At 43.1% G+C, this 21,243-nt stretch overlaps 1 protein-coding gene across 1 annotated transcript in view; it reads right to left on the bottom strand.

The window, feature by feature from the left end:
* DNAH2 (dynein axonemal heavy chain 2) overlaps positions 1-21,243 on the bottom strand; it is a 6,636,854-nt gene that overhangs the window by 2,918,476 nt on the left and 3,697,135 nt on the right. Inside the window, exon 47 of the mRNA XM_044077324.1 lies at positions 20,536-20,688. Coding sequence (XP_043933259.1) covers positions 20,536-20,688 — 153 coding nt within the window. The remainder of the gene's footprint in view (positions 1-20,535; positions 20,689-21,243) is intronic.

Raw genomic sequence — 21,243 nt, 5'->3', positions numbered from 1 at the left:
AAAGTCTTCCCCCGACTGCCTCCAGAGGCGGGCAGCCGGGCAACCCTTCAGGGATGCTGAAAATGCTTCTCAGAGAAGGATTCTATTCTGCCCTGGTTCTGCGGACCACCCCTGCACGAGGGCGGCATCTGTTATTGTTCCTTCCTCTGCCCCTGGAGGGGAACTCACCACGTGTGTCTGGCAAGGCTCCCTGGGATTTACGGAACCACATTTTTCCACTCTTCTGACCCTTGGGATATGGTCTGGAAGGAGTGGAAAAACGGACTCCCACGGCAGAGAGAGACTTGCCTTCCTGTTCACACCTGGTTAGTGTGGCATTCACCTGTGGTCCAAAGAGAGCAGAGCCATCAAAGGGGGTATTGGTGAAAGATGCTCTGAAGGGTTCCGCAAAATTACATAGCCGCATCCATGCGTGCCTCCCAAGGGCGACGCCTGTGCCTGCGGCTCTACTCGCACCATCGGCTGCATAAGAAATGAGCCTCATTGAGGAGTTAACAACTGAATTCAGAGTCGCCAGCTGGGTGGCCACCTTAGCTTGAGCCCCCACAGCTGATGGATCTTAGAGGGTATCTCCAAGCTCTTTAAGGAGATCCCTCTGAAGGCGGGTGAAATGGCACAAATAATTCAGAGACTTCATCGAGAAGGTCGCTGAAGCAAACATTCGCTTCTCATATCTGTCCATAGTCCTAGACTCCTTGTTAGGAGGATGGACAGATGACAAAGTTTCTGCCAACTCCTTCTTTGTGGCTGCTGCTGCCACCATGGCATCAACAGGTACGCCCTTAGATAAAAAACTGTTTGTCTTGAGGTGCAGTTATAAATTTAGAAGGTCTCCTGGGGGTTGGTTCCACTGTGTCTGGAGATGACCACACCTTCCAAGCCACCACAGACATAAGTGGGTCGAAAGGCGGAGACACCCAGGAGGTGGAGGGTCACGAACCAAACACGTCCAGAAATACTGACTCATCCTTGGAAGGGGCTAGGGTATTCCAGTTCCCCCTATGCTTCAGGATTTCAAGGATGTCTGAAAAGGAGACATCTTCAGAGGAGGATCTCTGGGACCCTTCCAAATCCTCTAAGTCGGTATCTGATGTGACAGACTCAGGGGAGTCAACGTGCTTCCTCTTGCACTTCCTCTTACGAGGTGGCTCCTCTGAGTGATCAGGGGAGGCCTCAGAAGTGGAAGAAACACCCAAAGGGGTGCCCTGGAGCGCTGGTTCCCCACGCCTGGGGTCAGGAAGAGGAGCAGAGGCAGACGCAGGCACCATAGGGGGAGGAGCCGATGGGGTTGATCGTGTGTCTGGCTCAGGGGCCTTTACACGCCTCATGTCCTCGAAGGCGTCCCTGCCCGGACGCAGAGAAGACTCCGGTTCCGAAGAAATCGGAATCCCTCTCTGCACCAAGGGGGATGGCTCCGAAGCCAATGTAGGAGCCGAGCTCACCTGCGACGAAGCTCCGAGAGGGAGAGCAGGGTCAGATAAGGGTCCGATGTCACTAGCCTCCTTGGAGCTGACGAGGGAGTCCCAGCGCTCAGATCCCTCCAAGGATGGGACCAAGTATGGGATCGGAGCCAACGACAGAACTAAAGGAGAAGGTATCGGAGCCGACGGTTCCACGACTCGAACCCCAACTAACTCCGGCTCCGAACTCAAGGGAGGAGTCGGAGGAGGAATATTTGCAGAAGTGGACAGAGCTGACACCTGATGAGGGGGGCTGGACAACATTTTTGCTAGGGCCTGTGATTTCAGCAACCTGCTGACCACTCTCTCCAAATCATGATCTGAAAGTCTGGAGGACCGAGAGGAGTGAGAGGACTTATGACTGCGCTCCGACTGGAGCAGAGGTGACCGTGGAGCCAAGCGTATCGACTCCAAGGAGGGAGACCTAGATCTTTTTCGACTCACGGACGGCTCCGAGGTTTGTGTTGGAGCCGACTGTGAGTGAGGCACATCGGCTCCGGCCAGAGCCGAGGTGGATGGAGATGCTTCACCCAACGACAGCTCAGAACTTGGAGCCGAAGACTTGGGTGGCTTGGAGGATTTCGCAGGCTGAGCCTTAGCCGGTGAATCCTGTGGCTTAAGCAAACCCCGAAGGATTAACTTATTTTTGCGCTCCTGCAGGACCCTTGGGCTGAAAGCATGACAGATCAAACAAGAGTCCTGCAGGTGCACTGCGCCCAGACAGTAGACACAAGAAGTATGACCATCTGTTAGAGACATCTCCTGACAGCATGAGTCACACTTCTTGAATCCGGACACTTTAGTATCCTTGGACATGTTACCACACACACACACACCAAGGAGAAAACACACACACACAAGCAAAAAACAAGTTAGCAGGTATAACTAACTAAACTATACAGCTAACACACACTAAAAACAACTAAGTAAGTCTACTACTACTGCCTAAAAATGATCTATATTTATATATATATATATATATATATATATATATATATATATATATTTTTTTTAAACTAGAATAAAACAAAAAAGGGTTAGCCTCTAACTTAAATGGCTACGACTAAACGAAGGGAGGGGGAGGGGTGAGGAAAACTCTCTAAGTAAAACGAGTTTTCAAGCAAAACAAGAGGGATAAATGCTATCAAGGGAATCTAGCTTGGGGAATTGTAAAACTAAGTAATTAGGTACACTATAAAGAAAAAAAAAATGTAGTAAAATACAATAAAGTATACGAGCCTAAGCCAGTAAGACAACCTCGCAGTCTGAAGCGGCAAACGAGATCTGGGTAGCTAGCACCAGGCATCATGAGATATGGGGTAGCCTTGAGCCAGTAAACAGCTCTCAAGCTACTGAAGATGGCAGAGTCGGAGCAGAGGATCGGCTCCGAACCCCAACCAGCAAGAATGAAGGCGAGATAGACAACTTAACATCAATTGTTTCAGGAGAGTGCTACGATGTACAATCTAATATGTCAGTGACCATCCTGCAATACGACGTACAATCTAATATGTCAGTGACCATCCTGCAATACTTCTTTTTTTAGTCTGCTTTTATCAGGCATGTGTAGAGTTTAGATGACAGGAAGGGCTTACTAATACAGAACTTGACCCCTTAGGTCCATTGCTGAATGGACACATGTACAGAAAAAAGGCATAGGTAAGGCAAACTGCTGACACTGAAGGCGGTTGTGAGACTGCAGTGGTATCAGCTGTCTGAGTGGGTAGCCAGCACAGCTATCGGACAGATGAGATGGCCTTGCCTGCCACTGAAGTCCCATGCCTGTCCTGGATTCATTAGTGGAGTGGAGGTACTTACCTTGCTTTTTCTCTTTACATGTACCTATTCAGCTGTATGTTGGCTACACCAAGAATGTGTATATTTACAATCATATATGTCTACATGGTAAAACAACTGCTTCTGAATGCTGTACACATTAAAATATTTCAGTTTTGTTAGGACTCAGGTTATAGAAATTATGATTTTTTTTTCATATTTTGGTACATAACTTTGCAAGGGAGCATCAAAATGTGCTAAGTAATACCTCATTTTGAAGACAGTATTGATAGCTCCAACATGGTAAAAGAATGGTGCCTGTATGCTCAACACATGTGTAGCTATCAAAGTTTGTTTTGGATTTAGGTTATGGAAATTATGATTTTTTCATATTTTGGTGCATAACTTTGTAAGAATGTGCTAAGTAATACCTCATTTTGAAGACAGTATTGATAGTTCCAACATGGTAAAATAATGGTGCCTATACGTTGTACACAAGTACAAATATCAAAGTTTGTTTCGGACTTAGGTTATGGAAATTATGATTTTTTTTCATATTTTGGTAAATAACTTTGCAAGGGAGCATCTGAATGTGCCAAGTAATACCTCATTTTGAAGACAGTATTGCTGGTTCCAATATGGTAAAAGAATTGTGCCTGTATGTTGTACACATGTGCAATTATCAAAGTTTGTTTCGGACTTAGGTTATGGAAATTATGATTTTTTTCATATTTTGCTAAATAACTTTGCAAGGGAGCATGTCAGTGTGCCAAGTAATACCTCATTTTGAAGACAGTCTGACTCCTTATAACATGGCAAAATAACTGTCTGTGCTCTGTACACATATACAGATATCACAGTTTGTTTAGTCTTGTACGATTATGAAAATTATACATTTACAATACTTCTCATTATTATGCCCATATCTTTGCAAGGGAGCATGGTGATCACACAAATGATGCATCATTTTGAAGCTGACATTCAGATGCACAACTTGTACACTGATATGTAGGCTATGTCTGTTACAGGTTAAGAGATATTATGCTTTGTTTATTTATCAGTTATGAAAAGTAATACATTAATCATATTTCTGTGAATATCTCAAGAAAGGAGCATCACACAGTAATGATTAAGGTATCAATTAAAATCTGACATTCATACTAACAAATTAAATTTAAATTGTATGGGTCTGCATGGTACATTGACAAAATATTGTGCTTTGCTTTTTCAAAAAGGTAGAAAATATGCACAATATCAACATTCCTTGCCCAATATTTAATAATGACTTTGATATGCACTATCATCATTTACATTGTCGGAAAGGTCAGTGTTTGGTGAACAACTTTTGCGTTTACATTTTTAGTCTAGCTTTTATAGTTAAAGAGTTATGACCATTTGTTTTCTGTATGGTATTAGAAATGGATTTTCTGAACATGAGCTCAGGCTGCACTGTTGTTCCTATGGTGGAATTAAGCAGGTAGCTTTTTCAGAGCTGCTCCGGAGTGAATGAGTTAAGAGCACACAGAGACAACAGTCAGTCTGGGTCTGGTTTCTCCCTCTTTCTCCAGATCCCCAATAAGAATTCCCACTGGCACAGCAATAGGGGTGAGATCTCAGCTGAGTGGTCAAGCCAAAACCTCTAGCACCCTCTCTGTCCAACTGGTGCTTTGTGTCCCTGCCCAAGTAGCTGACACATACAGACACACACAAAGACACACACTCACTCACACTCACTCACACACACACACACACACACACACACACACACACACACACACACACACACACACACACACACACACACACACACTCTGATATTTGATTTATATACAAACACATACACACCTGGGAAACACTATCACAGGTTTACTAGCTATGCCCCCTTCTGCCCAGACTATCAGGTAGTTATCATTGCCAACAGCCACTCTTTACCAGCTACTCTAAGGCCCTTACAAAGGGTGTCCAATTCTACAGTGTAATGCTACTATTATCCAAATGGTAGTTTTGACCAAGACTTGCAAGGCTATTTAGGAGTGACCTGTACAGTGTCATCAAATACATATGCCAGAACTCTAAGAGCTTAAATATATCTCACAAATATCAGCCACAAAGATAGGTTTAAATATATTTAATAATAAAAGAACAAAATAATACTCAATAAACAAGCACAGTTACTTCAGAGTTCAAAATCACAGGAAATATTTTAAGACAACATTGCAGAACAATCTCAAAGAAATACAGAAAACATCTGAACTAATCTTTGCTATCTATATCTAAGAGAGATACTATGCCCTGAATCTTACTAATAGACAAGTACAGGTATGATGATGAGTGGATGTTTCCAGGTCTAAGACAAAATACAAAATGAATTCCAGAAAGCGTTGAGCGAAGGAGTTGGTACATGAGTAGTTTTCCCAGTTAATGGTGGGGTAGTTGAAATTGCCCATTATTAGGATGTTTGGTTGAACCCTAATATCTTCCAGTATATCAAGAAAAGAGGAGTGGGAATCCTGGGGCATGGTGGGGGATCTGTAGCAAGCTACAATTTGGATTGCAGTTTTGCCCAGAGTTAGTTGCACTTGGATAACCTTGGATGCATTATGCTAAGCAACTAGCCTGGAGGTGTGGATATCCTTAATGAATATGGACACACCTCCACCTTTGGTGTTCTAGTCCAGGTTAGGTGACCAAAAAGTGTGGTATAAGTTATAGCCTGGTAATGCAGGGGTGCACTCTGGAGCATTGCACCAGATCTCAGTCACTGCACAGATAACAATGTTCTCCATTTTAAGGAGTGCCTCAAGGGAGTTCATTTTGAGATTTAGACTTCTAGCATTGAGTAGCATTACCCTCAGTTTTTGCTTGCCTGCTCCTGTTACAGTGGTGAATTTGTTATTTGAACCTTGCCTAAAAAAGGCACTACATGGTTGGCAAGAGCCTTAGCCAGTATCCGGAATCCCAGGGGTGACAGGTGCAGGCCATCTCTGGCAAAGCATCGTGGTCTGTCGACCATGTTGTCCCAGGCAGACAGATACGGGATCCCTTTAGAATGACACGAGAAGCTTAGCCAATTGTTAAAGTCAATCATTTTGTCCTTGTACTGCGGTATCATTCTGGGCGATGGCAGGATGCTACTCAGGGCTAGGGTCTTACCTGCCGGGGCTACAAGATTAGAGAGCTCTTCCATGTCTCTTTTCATGTTGTCCAGGGAGGTACATCTCAGGTCATTCACACCAACATGGACAATGACTGAGTCATATTTGTACTTGTTGTGGAGTGACCTGAGTGCGTGGGTTATGTGGTGGATCCTGGCACCCGACAGGCAGCTGACAGTAACCTTCTCCTTGTTTAGCCTGGTGAGTGGGACATCAGTGTGCCTGACTATAGAGTCACCTATGACTAGTGTGTTGGGTATGTTGTTTTGCCTTATAGGCTGTGGTTGAGTGGCACACTAAGTCTGTGGGCTATGCGTCATTTGTGTTGTGTTGGGGGTTGGAGGTTGCTTGCTTTTCTGCTTTGGAGTCTCTGTTGCTTGAGCAGATTATTATTGAGAGCCTCCACAAATGTTTTTGTGTTTCTATGTGTGGATTTTGGTGGTGTAGGCTTTGTGGGACTATGAGATGAGTGCAGTGTGGTGCAAGTGTTTACCTTCTCCTCTTGACTGTCAAGTTCAGTTTTGGTTGGACAGAGCTTTACCTCCAGTTTTTGCTAAATAAGTGCATCTCTCACAGGTTGTAGTGTTGGGTGGGAGGAGGAGAGGGTTGTCTGTGTACATGAGGCAATTGCTATTGCCTCAAGATGCCCAGATTCATCAGACAGACAGGAGAGAACACTCGGAGCTGACCCTTGGGACATGCCTGAATAAAAAACTATTTTCCTCTAAACAAGTGAGGAAAGTGAGTACAAGAGCTGTTTTTCTCTAAGCAAGTGAAGAAATTATGTACAAAAACTGTTTTCTGTTAAGTAATGAGGAAGGTTGAATGCTGTAGTAATTTGTAGCTTATTTTGTGCTTACAACAAGTTCTGAACAAGTGCGGAGCATGAATAAGCAAATTCAAGTGCTAAAACTAAAAATCTGTATCTAAACTAGACTAGTTACAGGAAAGAAACAAGTGCAAATGCGGGCTTTTAAATCAGAAAGTTGAAAGAGATGGAAAAATTGCCCAAACGGCCAATAACTACAATTTCTGGGACAGAAACCACTCCTTATGTGGTAGATAAGTTACCTATTGCTTACCACTCCCACTAATAAGCTAGCTTAAGTTTCAACTAGGTGAGTAATACTAAAATGCAAGGGGAAGTGCTCCACCCTACTTACTTTGATAGCAAACCTCTGCTGTTCTGTTTGATTTGAGAAGGTGCAGTTGTGTAAAATCTTACTATAACAGTAGATGTGCTTCTTTTCACTGTTGTGGTATTCTTAATGGTAGAGATTTCCCCATCCAGGGCAGCTCAACATTTGGTCAGTATACCAAAGCCTAATGATTTTTTATGTGCCATATGTCACACTTATGCTCCCCGCGCAGAGCATAGGCCATAAAAGTGACGTACGGGTGCAGCTGCCCAGAACTGAATTGTCCCAGAAGAAAACAGTCCCCATAAAACAAAGTAGTCCCTGCACATCCAGAAGGAAAAAATGCAAAAGAAAAAGGGGAAACCTCAGCCAGAAGGGAATCCAAAACAAAAAAACAGAGCAAATAAGAGGGTGTTGGAGGGAGAGGGCAAATACTGCAAAAGTGAAGAGAAGGACATCTACTATTTATGGTAAGATTTTACACAACTATGTCCTTCTATATCACTGTTGCAGTATTCTCAACGGTAGGGAGAATTAAAAAGCTCAAGAAACAGAATGGGAGGTGGTAGACAGGGAACAGTCTTCAACAAACCCATATAAAATGGTTCTAGCAAAACCTCCTCTGGCCCTAGAAACCATATCCAACTTATAATACTTAGTAAAAGTATGCACTGAAGATCAAGTAGCAGCTTCAAGGATGGAATTGGAGTCCAACCTCTTGAAGAAAGCATAAGAGTGGAGTGAGTATTAGCAGAAGAAGACAAAGATTTGCCATGAAAAATATAACAAAAATAATTTGCCTTAGATATCCATGAGGAGATGGTTTGCTTAGAAACAGCCAAACCCAATGTCCTGGGATGAAAGGAAAGAAAAAGCTGGTCAGATTTATGAATGACCTTGGTTATCAAATAGTACCTGAGCGGGCTGTGAAAATCCAGGGTATACAAGACCCTTACATTAGCAGACTGAGGAGACTGGAAAAGGAAGGGAGTGGTATAGACTGATTCAAGGAAAACTCCTTTACTACCCTGGGGCATAAAAGAATGATTAATATGAAGGGACACACTTACTGTGACAAAACAAAAAAAGAGAAATGTCCATAAGGGCCTAGAATTCAGAAAACCCTCCAAGCTGAAGTAACAGCTTGTTGTCCAGGCACAATGTTGCAAAGAAGTAGAATCTGCAGGCTCAAAAGGAGCCTCAGTCAATTTTTCCAAAACAAAATTAAGGTCCCAAGGAGGAGGAATATGTTTCATTGGAGGCCTAATATGCAGGGCACCTTTAAGAAACTAACCTCAAAACAAGAAGCCAAAGGAGGATTCAAGGGCAGACAAGAAGAAATGGCAGGCAAATGGGCCTTCACAAAAGAATAGTCCAAGCCAGACTGGAGCAACTCATAAAACTAAGAGAGGACCAAAGGGACCACCACTTAAAAAGGGTTCTGGTTATGAGCTTAGTACCATTAAAAAATCTTTTCCATTTAGACATATAAGATTTTTTGGTTGAGGGTTTCCTTGTCTCCAGTAAAATCCTGAGCATGTCCTCAAAAAAAAGAGGAGCCTGAAAGGGTTCAAAACCGTATCACCCACAGTGTCAGTTGAAGAGTGGACAAGTGAGGATGGATGACAGATCTCTTGTCCTGTGAGAGGAGATCCAACTGGTGAGATAACTTGTGGTGATTGTCCCTGGCCATATGCATTAACAGAGGGAACTAGTGCTGTCTTGGCCAAAAGGAAGTCACTAGGAACATTTTTGGGGAGTCCAGCTGAATCTTCTGCAGCACTCTTAGAAGCAAAGGAAGAGGAGGGAAAACAAAGAAACATCCCCTTCCAAGGAAAAGAAAGGATCTCCATCTTCCATGTCAGATAGCATGGTACTCTGAAACAGAACAGAGGGAGCTGCCTGTTCAGAGGGGAGACAAAAAGATCTATCGAAGGAATACCCCACTGATGGACAATGTCCAGAAAAACAACTCTGTTTTGGAACTGCTCAGAGAGTCTGCCAATAGACTGGGCTCTGAAGGAATGTATACTGGCTGCAGAGTTAAATGATAAACAAGAGTCACCTCTCACGCCTGAAGAGCCATCCTGCAGAGGAGGTTAAGATTTTGTGCCTACCTGCTTGTTGACATACCACATCGCTGTAGTGTTGTCAGTGTACACCATCAAGGGTCCTGTCGTGGAGGGAAGATGGGGAGAAAAGCTTGAAGGGCTAGAATCAGAGCTCTAATCTCTTTGATGCTTACATGGTCTGACTTCTGATGGGGGGGAGAGAACTTGAATTTTCAGGTGACCAGAAGAAGCCCCACACCCCATGTCTGAGGCATTTCTTGATAAGGGACTGGAGGCTGAAAGAGTCGGCCTGGGGTGAGAGAAAACTGTTGAATCCACCACCTGAATTCCTTCTTTACACATGAAAGGAGAGGTGCACTGAAACACAGAGGGTGATAATTCTACAGCCAAACTGACTTGAGGTACCACTAAAGCTTCAGCATATGCAGTCTTGCAAGAAGGAGCACTGAAATATAAGAGGCCATTGAATCCCTGGGCCTGAATAAACTCTCCGGCTGGCATGGCAGTCACAGGAAGAAAAGACTGAAAGAAGGCTGTGAATGACACAACTTTTGGAGGTGGGATAGAGGTACACACATACCTGAGAAGGAGTCAACATGGACTTTTGGAAGATGATAGCAAACCCCAGACTTTGAAGGAGAGAGACAGTGAACTCCAGATCCTATAACAAGCTACTGGAAGAAGGTGCATGAAGCAACAGGACCAGAAAGCAATCACAGGAGCTAGGTATTTTGTGAATTCCCTTGGGGCAGGACAGAGGCCAAAGGGCAAAGCAGAAAACTGAAAATGAAAGAAAGAAACAGAGACACACAAAAATTTCCTGAAAAGAGGGTGAAAAGGGATATAAAGTTAAGCATCCTTCAGATCCAAAGATACCAGGAAATCCTGGGGTAATAAAACAAGAAACAGGTTTTGAAGAGTAAGCATCTGAAAAGAAGGGACCTTGAAAAAGGTGTTGAGCAGGGAAGATCCAGAATAGGTCTCCTAGTGCCCCCTTTTCGTGGAACCAGGAACATCCTGGAATAAAAACCCATTCCCAAGTGGGAAGGGGGGATGGGCTGAATGTTTCCTTGATTCACCAGGGATCCTAAAGCATTCGGGAACTCAAGAAGTTGTTTTAGAAGAGGTTCAGGAATCCCTGAAAAAGGAGGGTGAACCTTCCACACCATGAAGTAACCATGAAAGATGATAGAAAGAACCCAAGAATCTGAAGTGATGAGAAGCCAGTTTGGAAGATAAAGGAACCTGGTCTAAAAGAAGGGGTGTGAGCCGTCAAAGAAAAACAGGCTTATCAGATAAAGGAGGCTTGTAAGGCTTCTGGGCCCTAGAAATCTAAGAAGCCTTATGGGGGCCCACCTACCATCCTTCCTGCCCTTGGATGCCTGGTGGGATTGCCTGCAAACAAAAGCAGCTATAGAAAGACAATTCCTCCCTAACTTAGGGATAGGACAGACAAAAATATATTTAAGGTCCTGCAAGGGTTTGCCTTTTTCTTGGAGACTTAAACAGATCAGCAGCAGCAGTCCCAAAAAGATGTTTATTATCCAAAGGAGTATGCAACAATTTGGCCTTCATGTCCTCAGGCAAAGACCAGAGACCAAGCCAAGAATTAATGCCTCATGACACACCCAACAGCCACAGCCTCAGAAGAGGTAGCAGCAGCAGTTTATAGCTACACTTAATTGAGTGGTGAGCCACTTGAGAAGCAGAATCTAAAACAGGTAAGGCAGAGGATTTGCCTTCTGAATCAGGGAGGTCAGAAATAACCTGACAAGCCTGAGCAGTCAGGGCCAGAGTATACTTGGTCGTGTGGGTTTGGTAATTAACAACCCTAAAGGCCAAAGCAGAAGCAGTGTAAACTTTCTTACCAATCCTCTCCACTGCCCTACTACCGTTAAAAGAATGCAAACATTTGGAAGAAGGCAAGAGCTCAGAAGGTATGTCAGAAGAGACTGACACCACAGCAGGATCAGCAGAAGGACATTTAAATAAAAACTTACAATCCTCGGGAAACTTATAAAACCTGTCAAGTTTGTTAGGAGCAGGAAGTTGAGAATCAGGAGACTTTGAAGCAGCAATGAAAGTGCCTCAGAAGGCAGCCAACACAGGAGGAACCGCAGATGGTATAGGAGTATTCATCTGAAGCAACTCAATATATCGTCTTTGAATATCAGACACTTGAGAAGAATCCCACTTAAAGTATTCCATCATCCTAGCCCTTGTGTCTCCAAAGGATAATTCCTCAAAAAAAGACTCAGGGCTAACAGACTCCTCCTTATCAGAACTAAAAGCCAAAGGTGAAGGCATCTGTGAAGAATAGGACAAAGATCCCTAGACAGACAGTGAATCCTCATCAGAGGAATCCAGTTCCCTAAGCCATTTAGAAGTGGTACAAGTCCAAGGAGGAGTAGGCACCAAAACCTCGAGGAGGCTTCAGGGCCATCAAAGCAGAAAACAAGCCCTGAGTAAACTCTTGCCATTCCCTTTGAGGATCCTTAGAATGGACCGAAACATGCTTAATTTTTACCTTTTCTTGGGAGGGACATCGGCCTTAACAAACACCACAGGTTCCAACCTTTGGTGAGATTCGATAAGAGAACCTGGAACATCCTCCCTGACCAATATCTGCAGAATCTCTCTAGGACCCTCTGAAATAATCAACCACAGTTCCTCATCAACATCCAGAGAAGACACTTGCAAAGCCTCAGAGGATGTGTGAAAAAATGGATCCATGCTGGCCTCCTACAGGGTGGGAACAGAGGAATCCAAAGTAGACACCAAATGACTTACAGAGCTATTACCTGCTCCTAGAAGGATGTTCAGTGTAGGCTGGACAGCTAAAGAAGCCAGCTGAGACTTTTAGGCCTTCTTCTTACCCAGCAGGAGTATGTTGGGATTAAAGGATTCTGCTATGTCACCCTGGGCTAACTGTTTAAGCCATTGGTTTTCAAGATAAATGGCCAGGGAAGACAAATGGCTTCTGAGTCTCTTAGTCACAAGTGCCTTACAGATACTACAAAAGGTATAGTCGTGGAAAGCACTCAAACAAAAAAAGACAATGTTTGTGACAATCCTTATGGGAATTCTGCCTCCCTCACTGACATTTTCCCTTCTTGGATGACATGAACTCTAGGTAAGCAAAATAAAATGCAAGACAAAGAAAAGAAAAAAAAAAGAAAGGGGCACTTATCTGGCAGTTAGGTATTCACCACAGACAGAAGGTATTCAGAACAATGAACAATAATGGGGTTCAGACTGGTGGCAAAGACGTTCTGGATAGCTGTGTCTGTTCATCACTTTTATGCCCTACATTCTTTGTGGGGACTATAAGTGTGACATAAGATCATTAGGTTTTGGTGTACTGGCAGAATGTCAGGCTGCCCTGGGCAGGAGATCCCTACCATTAAGAATACTGCAACAATGACACAAAAGGACATGCATAGTTCTCAGAATGATGTAAAGCTTCAAAGGTCAGAAGTACACTATAAAACCATCTGAGCTTTAAAACAAAGATGTAATATGCCAGCTCCTTGGATGAACTCTACTGAGTCTGATGTGATCTAAAGGAGCCCCAGGCATCGAGATGTGAATGCAATGGTGGACAGATTTTCATTGTTAACTTCTTGGTCAAACAGTATTTAAATGATAAAGGGTAGGTGTAGATGCAACCATCATTTTAGAAGTACTGTCTAGTTAACTCTTAACGAAACTACAAGACAAACTGACCTTTAGGTGTAGCATGTCCAACAGCTCTGTGTTTGAACATAACTTTACCTGTAGACACACATTACAGACTACTACAAATGAATAATTGGCCTTTAAGCTACAGGGACCACAGGGATAGTGCCTGCCATATCTGCCAAGACTTGGAGATTTTAACAAGTCTTGGGAAGAAGGTTCTAAAAAGGGAACATGACAAATGAGTTATCATGAGAATTTTCTCTTGTGGAGGTTAAGGAACATTTACCTCTCCAAAACTGGAATTCCTGAAAAGGTAAAATGACAAATTTCAACAAGTTTATCAAAATTCTTAGACTGCTGAAGGACCTGGTTTTTCCTAAGTAGAAGACGCTTGAATGAAATGACAATGCCAGTTTTATGAAAACAAAAAAACTCAAAGTGGGTTAATTTTAAATGAGCTGATGAAATGCACACACAAAAAAATCATGAGACAGCAGGAAATACAAGTGAACAAGGAAGGATTCTGAAATGGAAATGTTTTCTCTTTAATCTAAGTATGAGATATACACTGTAGAAGGTTGCAACTTTGTAAGATAAAAACCACGCCTGCACGTCTAACAACCACACTTGCTCACTCTTAAATGCAGCGATAAAGGCAACATTATTTGGTATATTCTGCTGTGCACTGTTTTATATTACCAAGGCTCATGGTGACTTTCAAATCCATTTTTTTACCAGGAGAAAATCCAATAATACATGACTCCCAAGAGCTGGTTCAGTTCCCATTCCCATATATCTGTGACTTCTAAGATGAGTTTCATTTGTATCAACTAAATGCCTGAAATTAAACTGATTTTTAATTTCTGCGAGCACCAACTGATATCATTTCTGGATTATATTTAACGGTAATGCTTGACGACTGCTGAAACTACAGGGGAAATGGTTTCAAAATAGAATTCTTCCAGAATATTCCTCCAACTGAACATATGAGATATCAAAAAAAAAAAAATATGAAGGGTGCAGACTCTGACACTAGAGTTGCTGTTACAGCTCAGGTAAAACTGAAAGATCTTGATACAGAAAACCTATAATTGAGAGTTTCCCCCTATGCTCATCTTGGGGTGAAAAGTACATATTCTGCACTACAGTCAGCTTTTGACAATTCTGAGTTGCTCGGGAACCTGTTTGCCATAAACAACAAGTGCAGTGAACACTGTATCCATCATGGCCACTTTAATTATTTAGCAAAATGCATGAAAAGCAGCTAAGGAGGGTACCACATAAATAAAACTGCACCTGTGCTCATAGTATCAGAAGCAGATTAAAAAGTTCTGACAATATGCAAAAAAAAGAAGTTATGTACTCACCATAACGTTCCATGTGAGTTGTTCTATCTCGCCTTCATTCTTCACTGATGGGTTCGGAGCAGATCTTCGGCTTTGACACGGCCGACTAGCAAGCTCAAAGTTTTCCAGTAGCTCAAGACCCAACCCCTTATCCCACAATGCACTGCTGGAATTACCTCAGATCTTGTTTGCTGCATACCATATAGAGATACTATAATTATTCTGCCTAGGAATGAATACACATTGAGAAACCAGGATAAGACAGCCTTCCAGGTCAACTGCCAGCCAGGAGGGGGAAGGAGGGAGGGATGTGAGAATGAAGGCAAGATGGAACAACTCACATGGAACGTTATGGTGAGTACATAACTTCTTTATGTGAAGTTGTTCAATCTCGCCGTTCATTCTTCACTGATGGGTAGCGTCCCTAGCACCCTAACCCTGGGTGGCTCATGGAAGTACACTCTTCAGAACCGTAGAACCAAATGAAGCTCTGTCCCTGGAGGCCTTATCCACTTTGTAACGAGTTATAAAAGTGTGAGGTTTAGACCATGTGGCTGCCGCACAGATGTTGTCTAGATGTAATTTGGCTTGAAAGGCTGAAGAGGTAGGAACTGCACTGGTTGAATGAGCCTTCACCTTGCTAGACAAGGGCATGTTATGACAAGAATAGATGTAAGTGATACAATCCGACAGCCACTTAGACAGAGTTGTTTTGGCGACTGGTTTACCTTTCCTGGCCTCAGAAAAAGACACAAAAAGCTGATCTGATTTCCTAATTTCTTTTGTTCTGTCTAAATAAAATCTAAGTTGTCTGTGAACATCGAGTTTGTGCAACATATATTCCAATTTGTTGGTGCGATTAGGGAAGAAAACAGGCAACTCAATGACTTGACTGATGTTAATCTCTGAACATACTTTAGGCAAAAAGGATGGGTTTGTCCTGAGAGATACTCTGTCAGCATGAAAGACCATATAAGGAGGCTTGATGGATAGGGCTTGGAGCTCTGACACTCTGCCGGCTGAAGTGATGGCTACTAGGAAGATAGTTTTCCACGATAGAAATTTTAGCTCACAAGATGATGCAGGCTCAAAAGGAGAAAGAATGATGCGAGATAACATAAAATTCAAATTCCGGGGAGAATAAGGAGTCTTCACTGGAGGCCTCATGTGAAAGGAACCTTTTAGAAAAGCTTTAGACAATTGGTGAGCCATAATATTCAATCCATCAATCCCTAGATGGAAATTAGATATAGCAGCTAGTTGTGCCCGCACCGTAGCAGCCGCTGCTCCTTTGTTGAAAATTTCTGTCAAGAATTGTAAAATAGAAGACAATGGTGCTTGGTAAGAGTCAATATTATGGGAGGAAGCCCAAATGGAAAATCTCTTCCACTTACTACGATAGAATTTTCTAGTGGAAGGCTTATGGGAAGCCAACAAAATTTGACTAGTGTCATGGGAAAGATTATAAAGCCTGGCTATGCAGTGAATTGGAGCAGCCAAGTGGTTAGCTTCAGTGTCTGCAATAATGGATGAAGATCCCTTTATGGATGTGTCAATAAGTCCGGAACTGGGCCAGGATCCATGGGTCTTCCAGAATTTGATGGTAAAGAAATGGAAACCGAATCTGCCAAGGCCAATGAGGGGCTATAAGGATGACTGTCCATCCCAGCGACTTTGCTTTCTGTAAAAATCTGGGTATCAGAGGAATTGGGTGAAATGCATAGAGGAGACCCGGGGCCAATCGTGGACAAAAGCATCCCTCAGGGACTGACCTGGTGGGGGAATCAGGGCAAAATAGCTTCTGCATTTGTTGACTGGCAAACAGGTCACAGGAAGACTGGCCCCATTTGCGGAAAATCCTGTCCGCAATCTCTTGTTTGAGGGACCATTCATGGGGCAATAAAATTGCCCTGCTCAGTTTGTCCGCTATGATGTTGGATTTGCCCGGGATGTGCATTTGCTAACAGAAAGCGCTGGGATGACACTGCCCACCTGCCATACTCTGAGGGCTTCTCGGCAAAGGGGGTAAAACTTGGTCCCGCCTTGCTTGTTCAGGTACCAGACCACTGACATGTTGTCTGTCTGTATTGCAATTGTCCCTAGAGGAAGAGAGTCCTGAAAGTATTGCAGTGCTAGAAGTACTGCTCTCATCTCCAGGACATTGATATGCAGATGTGATTCTTGATCTGTCCATGTGCCTTGGGCAGTCTTTCCCTGAAAATGCCCGCCACCCCCACCCCCCACCCTATCAGGGAAGCGTCCGTGGTCACAGTGGCAACTGGAGGGGGTAGCATGAAGGGACGTCCTATTGCGACATGAAGAGACATCAACCACCACTGAAGACCCTTCTTGCAGGAATTTATCAGGATCGTGTGATTCATTGGAAGTACTTGGTAAGACCATTGTGTGAATAGGAGACATTGAAGGATCCTCATATGCATCCTTGCTAACGGGATTGCCAAGATTGCTGCTGCCATCAATCCTAGTACTTCAAAACCTCTGCAGCTGGTGCTCTGTTCTTTGATACCAAAGACATGATGTGTTGGCAAAGAATATAAACCCTTTCTGGTGGAAGACAAAGAGTGGTGGTTGACGTGTCTAATTCTATCCCTATAAAAACGATATGCTGCGATGGCAACAAGGCAGACTTTTCGAAGTTGACTGTAATGCCTAGCCGACTGCAGAGTGTCAGAGTAGCCTCTCTCGCTTGAAGAAGTTGATACCTGGTGGTGGAGGTAAGGAGCCAATCGTCCAAGTACAGAAACACTTGGAATCCTAGACGCCTCAGGTGAGCCATGACTACTGCCATGCACTTGGTGAACACTCTGGGGGTTCTAGTGAGACCAAAGGGCAGAGCTCGGAATTGATAATGATTGGCTCCCAGCTGGAAACGCAGGTGATCCCTGGATGGTCTGGCCATTTTATGTGGTAGTACGCATCCTTGAGATCGATCGAGCACATCCAATTGTCTTTTCCTAAAAAGGGGAAGTATGGACTGTAGTGTGACCATTCGGAACTTCTCTTTCCTCACAAACTGGTTGAGTCTGTTGAGATCCAAAATGGGTCTCCAGTCCCCTGTTTTCTTTGGAACCAAAATGAATCTTGAGTAAGTTTCGAATCCTGTTTAGTCTGCCAGGACTGGCTGGATGACTCTTTTTTTCTAGCAATTGGCGTACCTCTATTGGTGCTTGTTCCCTGTGACTGGGTGGAATGTCCGGGATTTTTTTGACAGGAAGGGGCTGGGTGGAGAATGATATGAAATGCCCTCTGGAAATTATACTTTGTACCCAATTGTCATTTGTTATATCTAGCCAGGCTTCTGGGTACAATGACAAGCGACCTCCGACTGTCTCCAGAGTAGGACAGCCGGGCCTCCCTTCAGGAGCGCTGGTAGGACTGACCAGAGAAGTGATCTCTGTCACTCTGGTGTTGCAGACCCCTCTGCCATGAGGTCAGCATCTTCCATTGTAACCCCCCTCCTCTGCCTCTGGAGGTGGGCTCTCCACATGTGTCTTGAAAGGCTCATTGGGCTTTCCGGAACCACATCTTTCGTCCCCTCTGACCTTTAGGAAAGGGTCGAGTGGGGGTGGAAAAATGGACTCCAACGGCAGACAGTCTTCCCTTCTTGTTCACACCTGGTCAAAGTCTCCTTCACCTTTGGCCCAAATAAGGATGAGCCGTCAAAAGGGGTATTCGTAAAGGAAGACTTGAAGGGTTCTGCAAAGGAACAGTCACATCCAGGCATGCCTACGAAGAGCAATTCCTGTACCTGCAGCTCTACTCAAACCATCAGCTGCATTAGATCGGAGATACATGGATGAGTTAACTATTGAATTAAGGGTAGCAAGCTGGGTAGCAACTTTGTCAGATAATTCACTACAAACAGCAATGCAAAAAGACAGCACAAACAGGCCAAAAAGGCAACTAGTAACAAGAGTAATCCAATATCATAAAGCCCAAAAAGGGAAACTCTAATCTAACACGCTGTAAGAAAAGGCCCAAGGCCGACAGGCCGAAGGCAATCAGTAGAGATTTACTGGGAAAGGGGGAAACAGAAAAATCTGCTAAACTAGGTCATACTATATAATTATAATAGTAGAAAGATATAAAAATGCAATGGAAAAACTTGCTGAAAGTTGAAAACTCCCAATAACAGTCTCGAGCAACCCTGGAAACAAAGAGATCCATGCAGCGGCAAACTAGATCTGAAGTAATTCCAGCAGTGCATTGTGGGATAAGGGGTTGGGTCTTGAGCTACTGGAAAACTTTGAGCTTGCTAGTCAGCCGTGTTGGAGCCGAGGATCAGCTCCGAACCCATCAGTGAAGAATGAACGGCGAGATTGAACAACTTCACATGTAATTTTTGCTGTTATGACAACTAGGTGTTGAAATATTAGTCAAGTCATATGCAGAGAGAAAAAAACACTAACCTTGCAAAGTTCCAAATAATCATCTTATGGAGAAAGACCAGCATGTAACCTTAAGGTCTACATGGATCCATCAAAGATAAATGGATTGTATCAGATGTATAGTAGATGGTTTTACCACCACCAGTGAATCACTGTGATACATTTAATTAAGAGTAATGCTTTCCTGGGGGGAGCACCTCACTGCAGCTGGCTGTGGGGGTATCAATATACTAGTTTTAAGGATGCACTGACTTGGCGGAAAGGGAGTCCTGTTGCCATAACACTGGAGAGAGTACATTCAGAGACTAGAATGAGGAGGCAGAGCTGGGAAAGGGGGTGCAAAAGCTTCAGCTCCCCAATTTTTTTTTTAAATGCCTTGCATTTTTTCTCAAGTAAGACACAGTCATTTGAAGTGGTGGGATCCTGAGGCTAGCAGCTTATGCTTCAAGAATGACAGCTTCAGTAGTTCAAAGTAGACCTAATCATAAAGGTTTAAGGCTCTCAAATATAGGTTTGAAAAGGTTTAAATCTATCTGCCAAGCCTGTTAAAAGACCTTTAATTTCAATCAGATAAGTTTTGATTTACGAGCCATGTTATTATCCACAGGCTCAGAAATGCAGAAGGCATTGAACCATTTATCACTGGAATTTTTGAAAAATTAGTCAGGCTGGCCCTCTTGATTAAATAGAACTGGTGGGTATATTATAGCACATTGCTAAGTGACATGAACTGTATTCTTGCTAGGTGCTTAGCTAAACAACTTGTTGCCATAGTGACCCATCACCCTTCAGGAGTTAAGGTTACAGCATTGTTACATGATTTTCATACACTCTTTGGAGTCTAGGCAGAAAATGTAATTTTGTACTCAAAATTTCGCACTGTTGCCCCCATCTTGCACCACACTTAAAATGGATAAATTCCTTAAGATTTTGACACCTATGTGCTTAATGACTGTATGCATAATTTTCATCTGGTGTCTTATACAACTATAATAAAGGTTGTTTTTAGAGGTATATGCATGTGGTCACATTACTTCAGACAGCTACAGAAAAATTCAGGTCTCAGTAAACCACAGTGTTTCTAATGAATACTTAGAAAAAACAAATGTAGAGAACTGAGTACAGAGTATACCTCACTTCATCCTTGCCCTGGACTCATGATCATCTGGGTAATTCTCTGAAGAGTAAGTAATGAGCTATAAACCCAAATGAGATGTACCAAAAGGATGGAACTGATTAGAAGAAGACATTTAGGACTTCCCTTCCAAATACTAACCTCTCTCTAAACTGAATGGCCAAGATACAGCGTTTACTCAAAGTATCAGCAAACTCAAAATGAAATGTCAGTCCTGTAATAATCTATATCAAGAAACACTGTGACAGTCCAACAGAAAAGCCTAAACTAAAAAAGAATGACTGAAGGTTAGTGACAAATTTATGTAAAGAGCAGCAGAGAACAATTCAGTCACTTTCATGCTTTACACTGTTAGATGATACCTTGTTAGGAAAGGTGCCTTCCAGTTCTCTCAGAAAGTTGTCCATCTTCTTCCTCCCATCCTCATCAACTGCAGCACACACTGTCCAGATCATGCTGAACAGGAACCACATCTCTACCATGCGACTATAATTTTCAGTGTCCACGGGATTCACCTGAAGAGAAAGATACAAAGGAAAGCTTCAAAGTGGGACAAGCTTGCCAAGACATGAACAAAAATAAACAATGAAAAACAGCAGAAAATATAGATGAAATCAATGTCAACAGCTTTCAGTTGAGTACAGCCTACCAAATCAAAAAAAAGCCTCTTTATAATGTCTGACCTCATTGCATTGTAAAGGCTATGCAACATGCTTAAAGTCAATCAATATGCAACCAGAACTGGGATTTGCCACGTCTAATGGAAGCATCACCCTTACTGATAACTTGTTAAAATACCGTCACGGGTATGGTACTAGTTGAGCAACCAATATTTTACACTCACAGAGTTTAATCACAGGTCAGGGAACACTTAAGTAGTTGGAGTAACCTTTTATTGATACTAGTGCAAAGTTTCATCAGTAAGCACTTATCCTTTGCCCAGTATTGCAAAGTGCACATACGCCAATGAGATACTTTAAGTGACTGTCACACACTGTATTTATGCCACTGAATTACTGTCTGTGACTATGACACTGTGCCAAAGTGGTGCTGAGATACTGCCAATTACC

Source organism: Protopterus annectens, chromosome 7.part0 (genome assembly GCF_019279795.1).
Source record: "Protopterus annectens isolate FY-2018-M chromosome 7.part0, PAN1.0, whole genome shotgun sequence".
Taxonomy (NCBI): domain Eukaryota; kingdom Metazoa; phylum Chordata; order Ceratodontiformes; family Protopteridae; genus Protopterus; species Protopterus annectens.
Note: the sequence above shows the minus strand (reverse complement) of the source record. Positions and strands in the feature narration are given on the sequence as shown.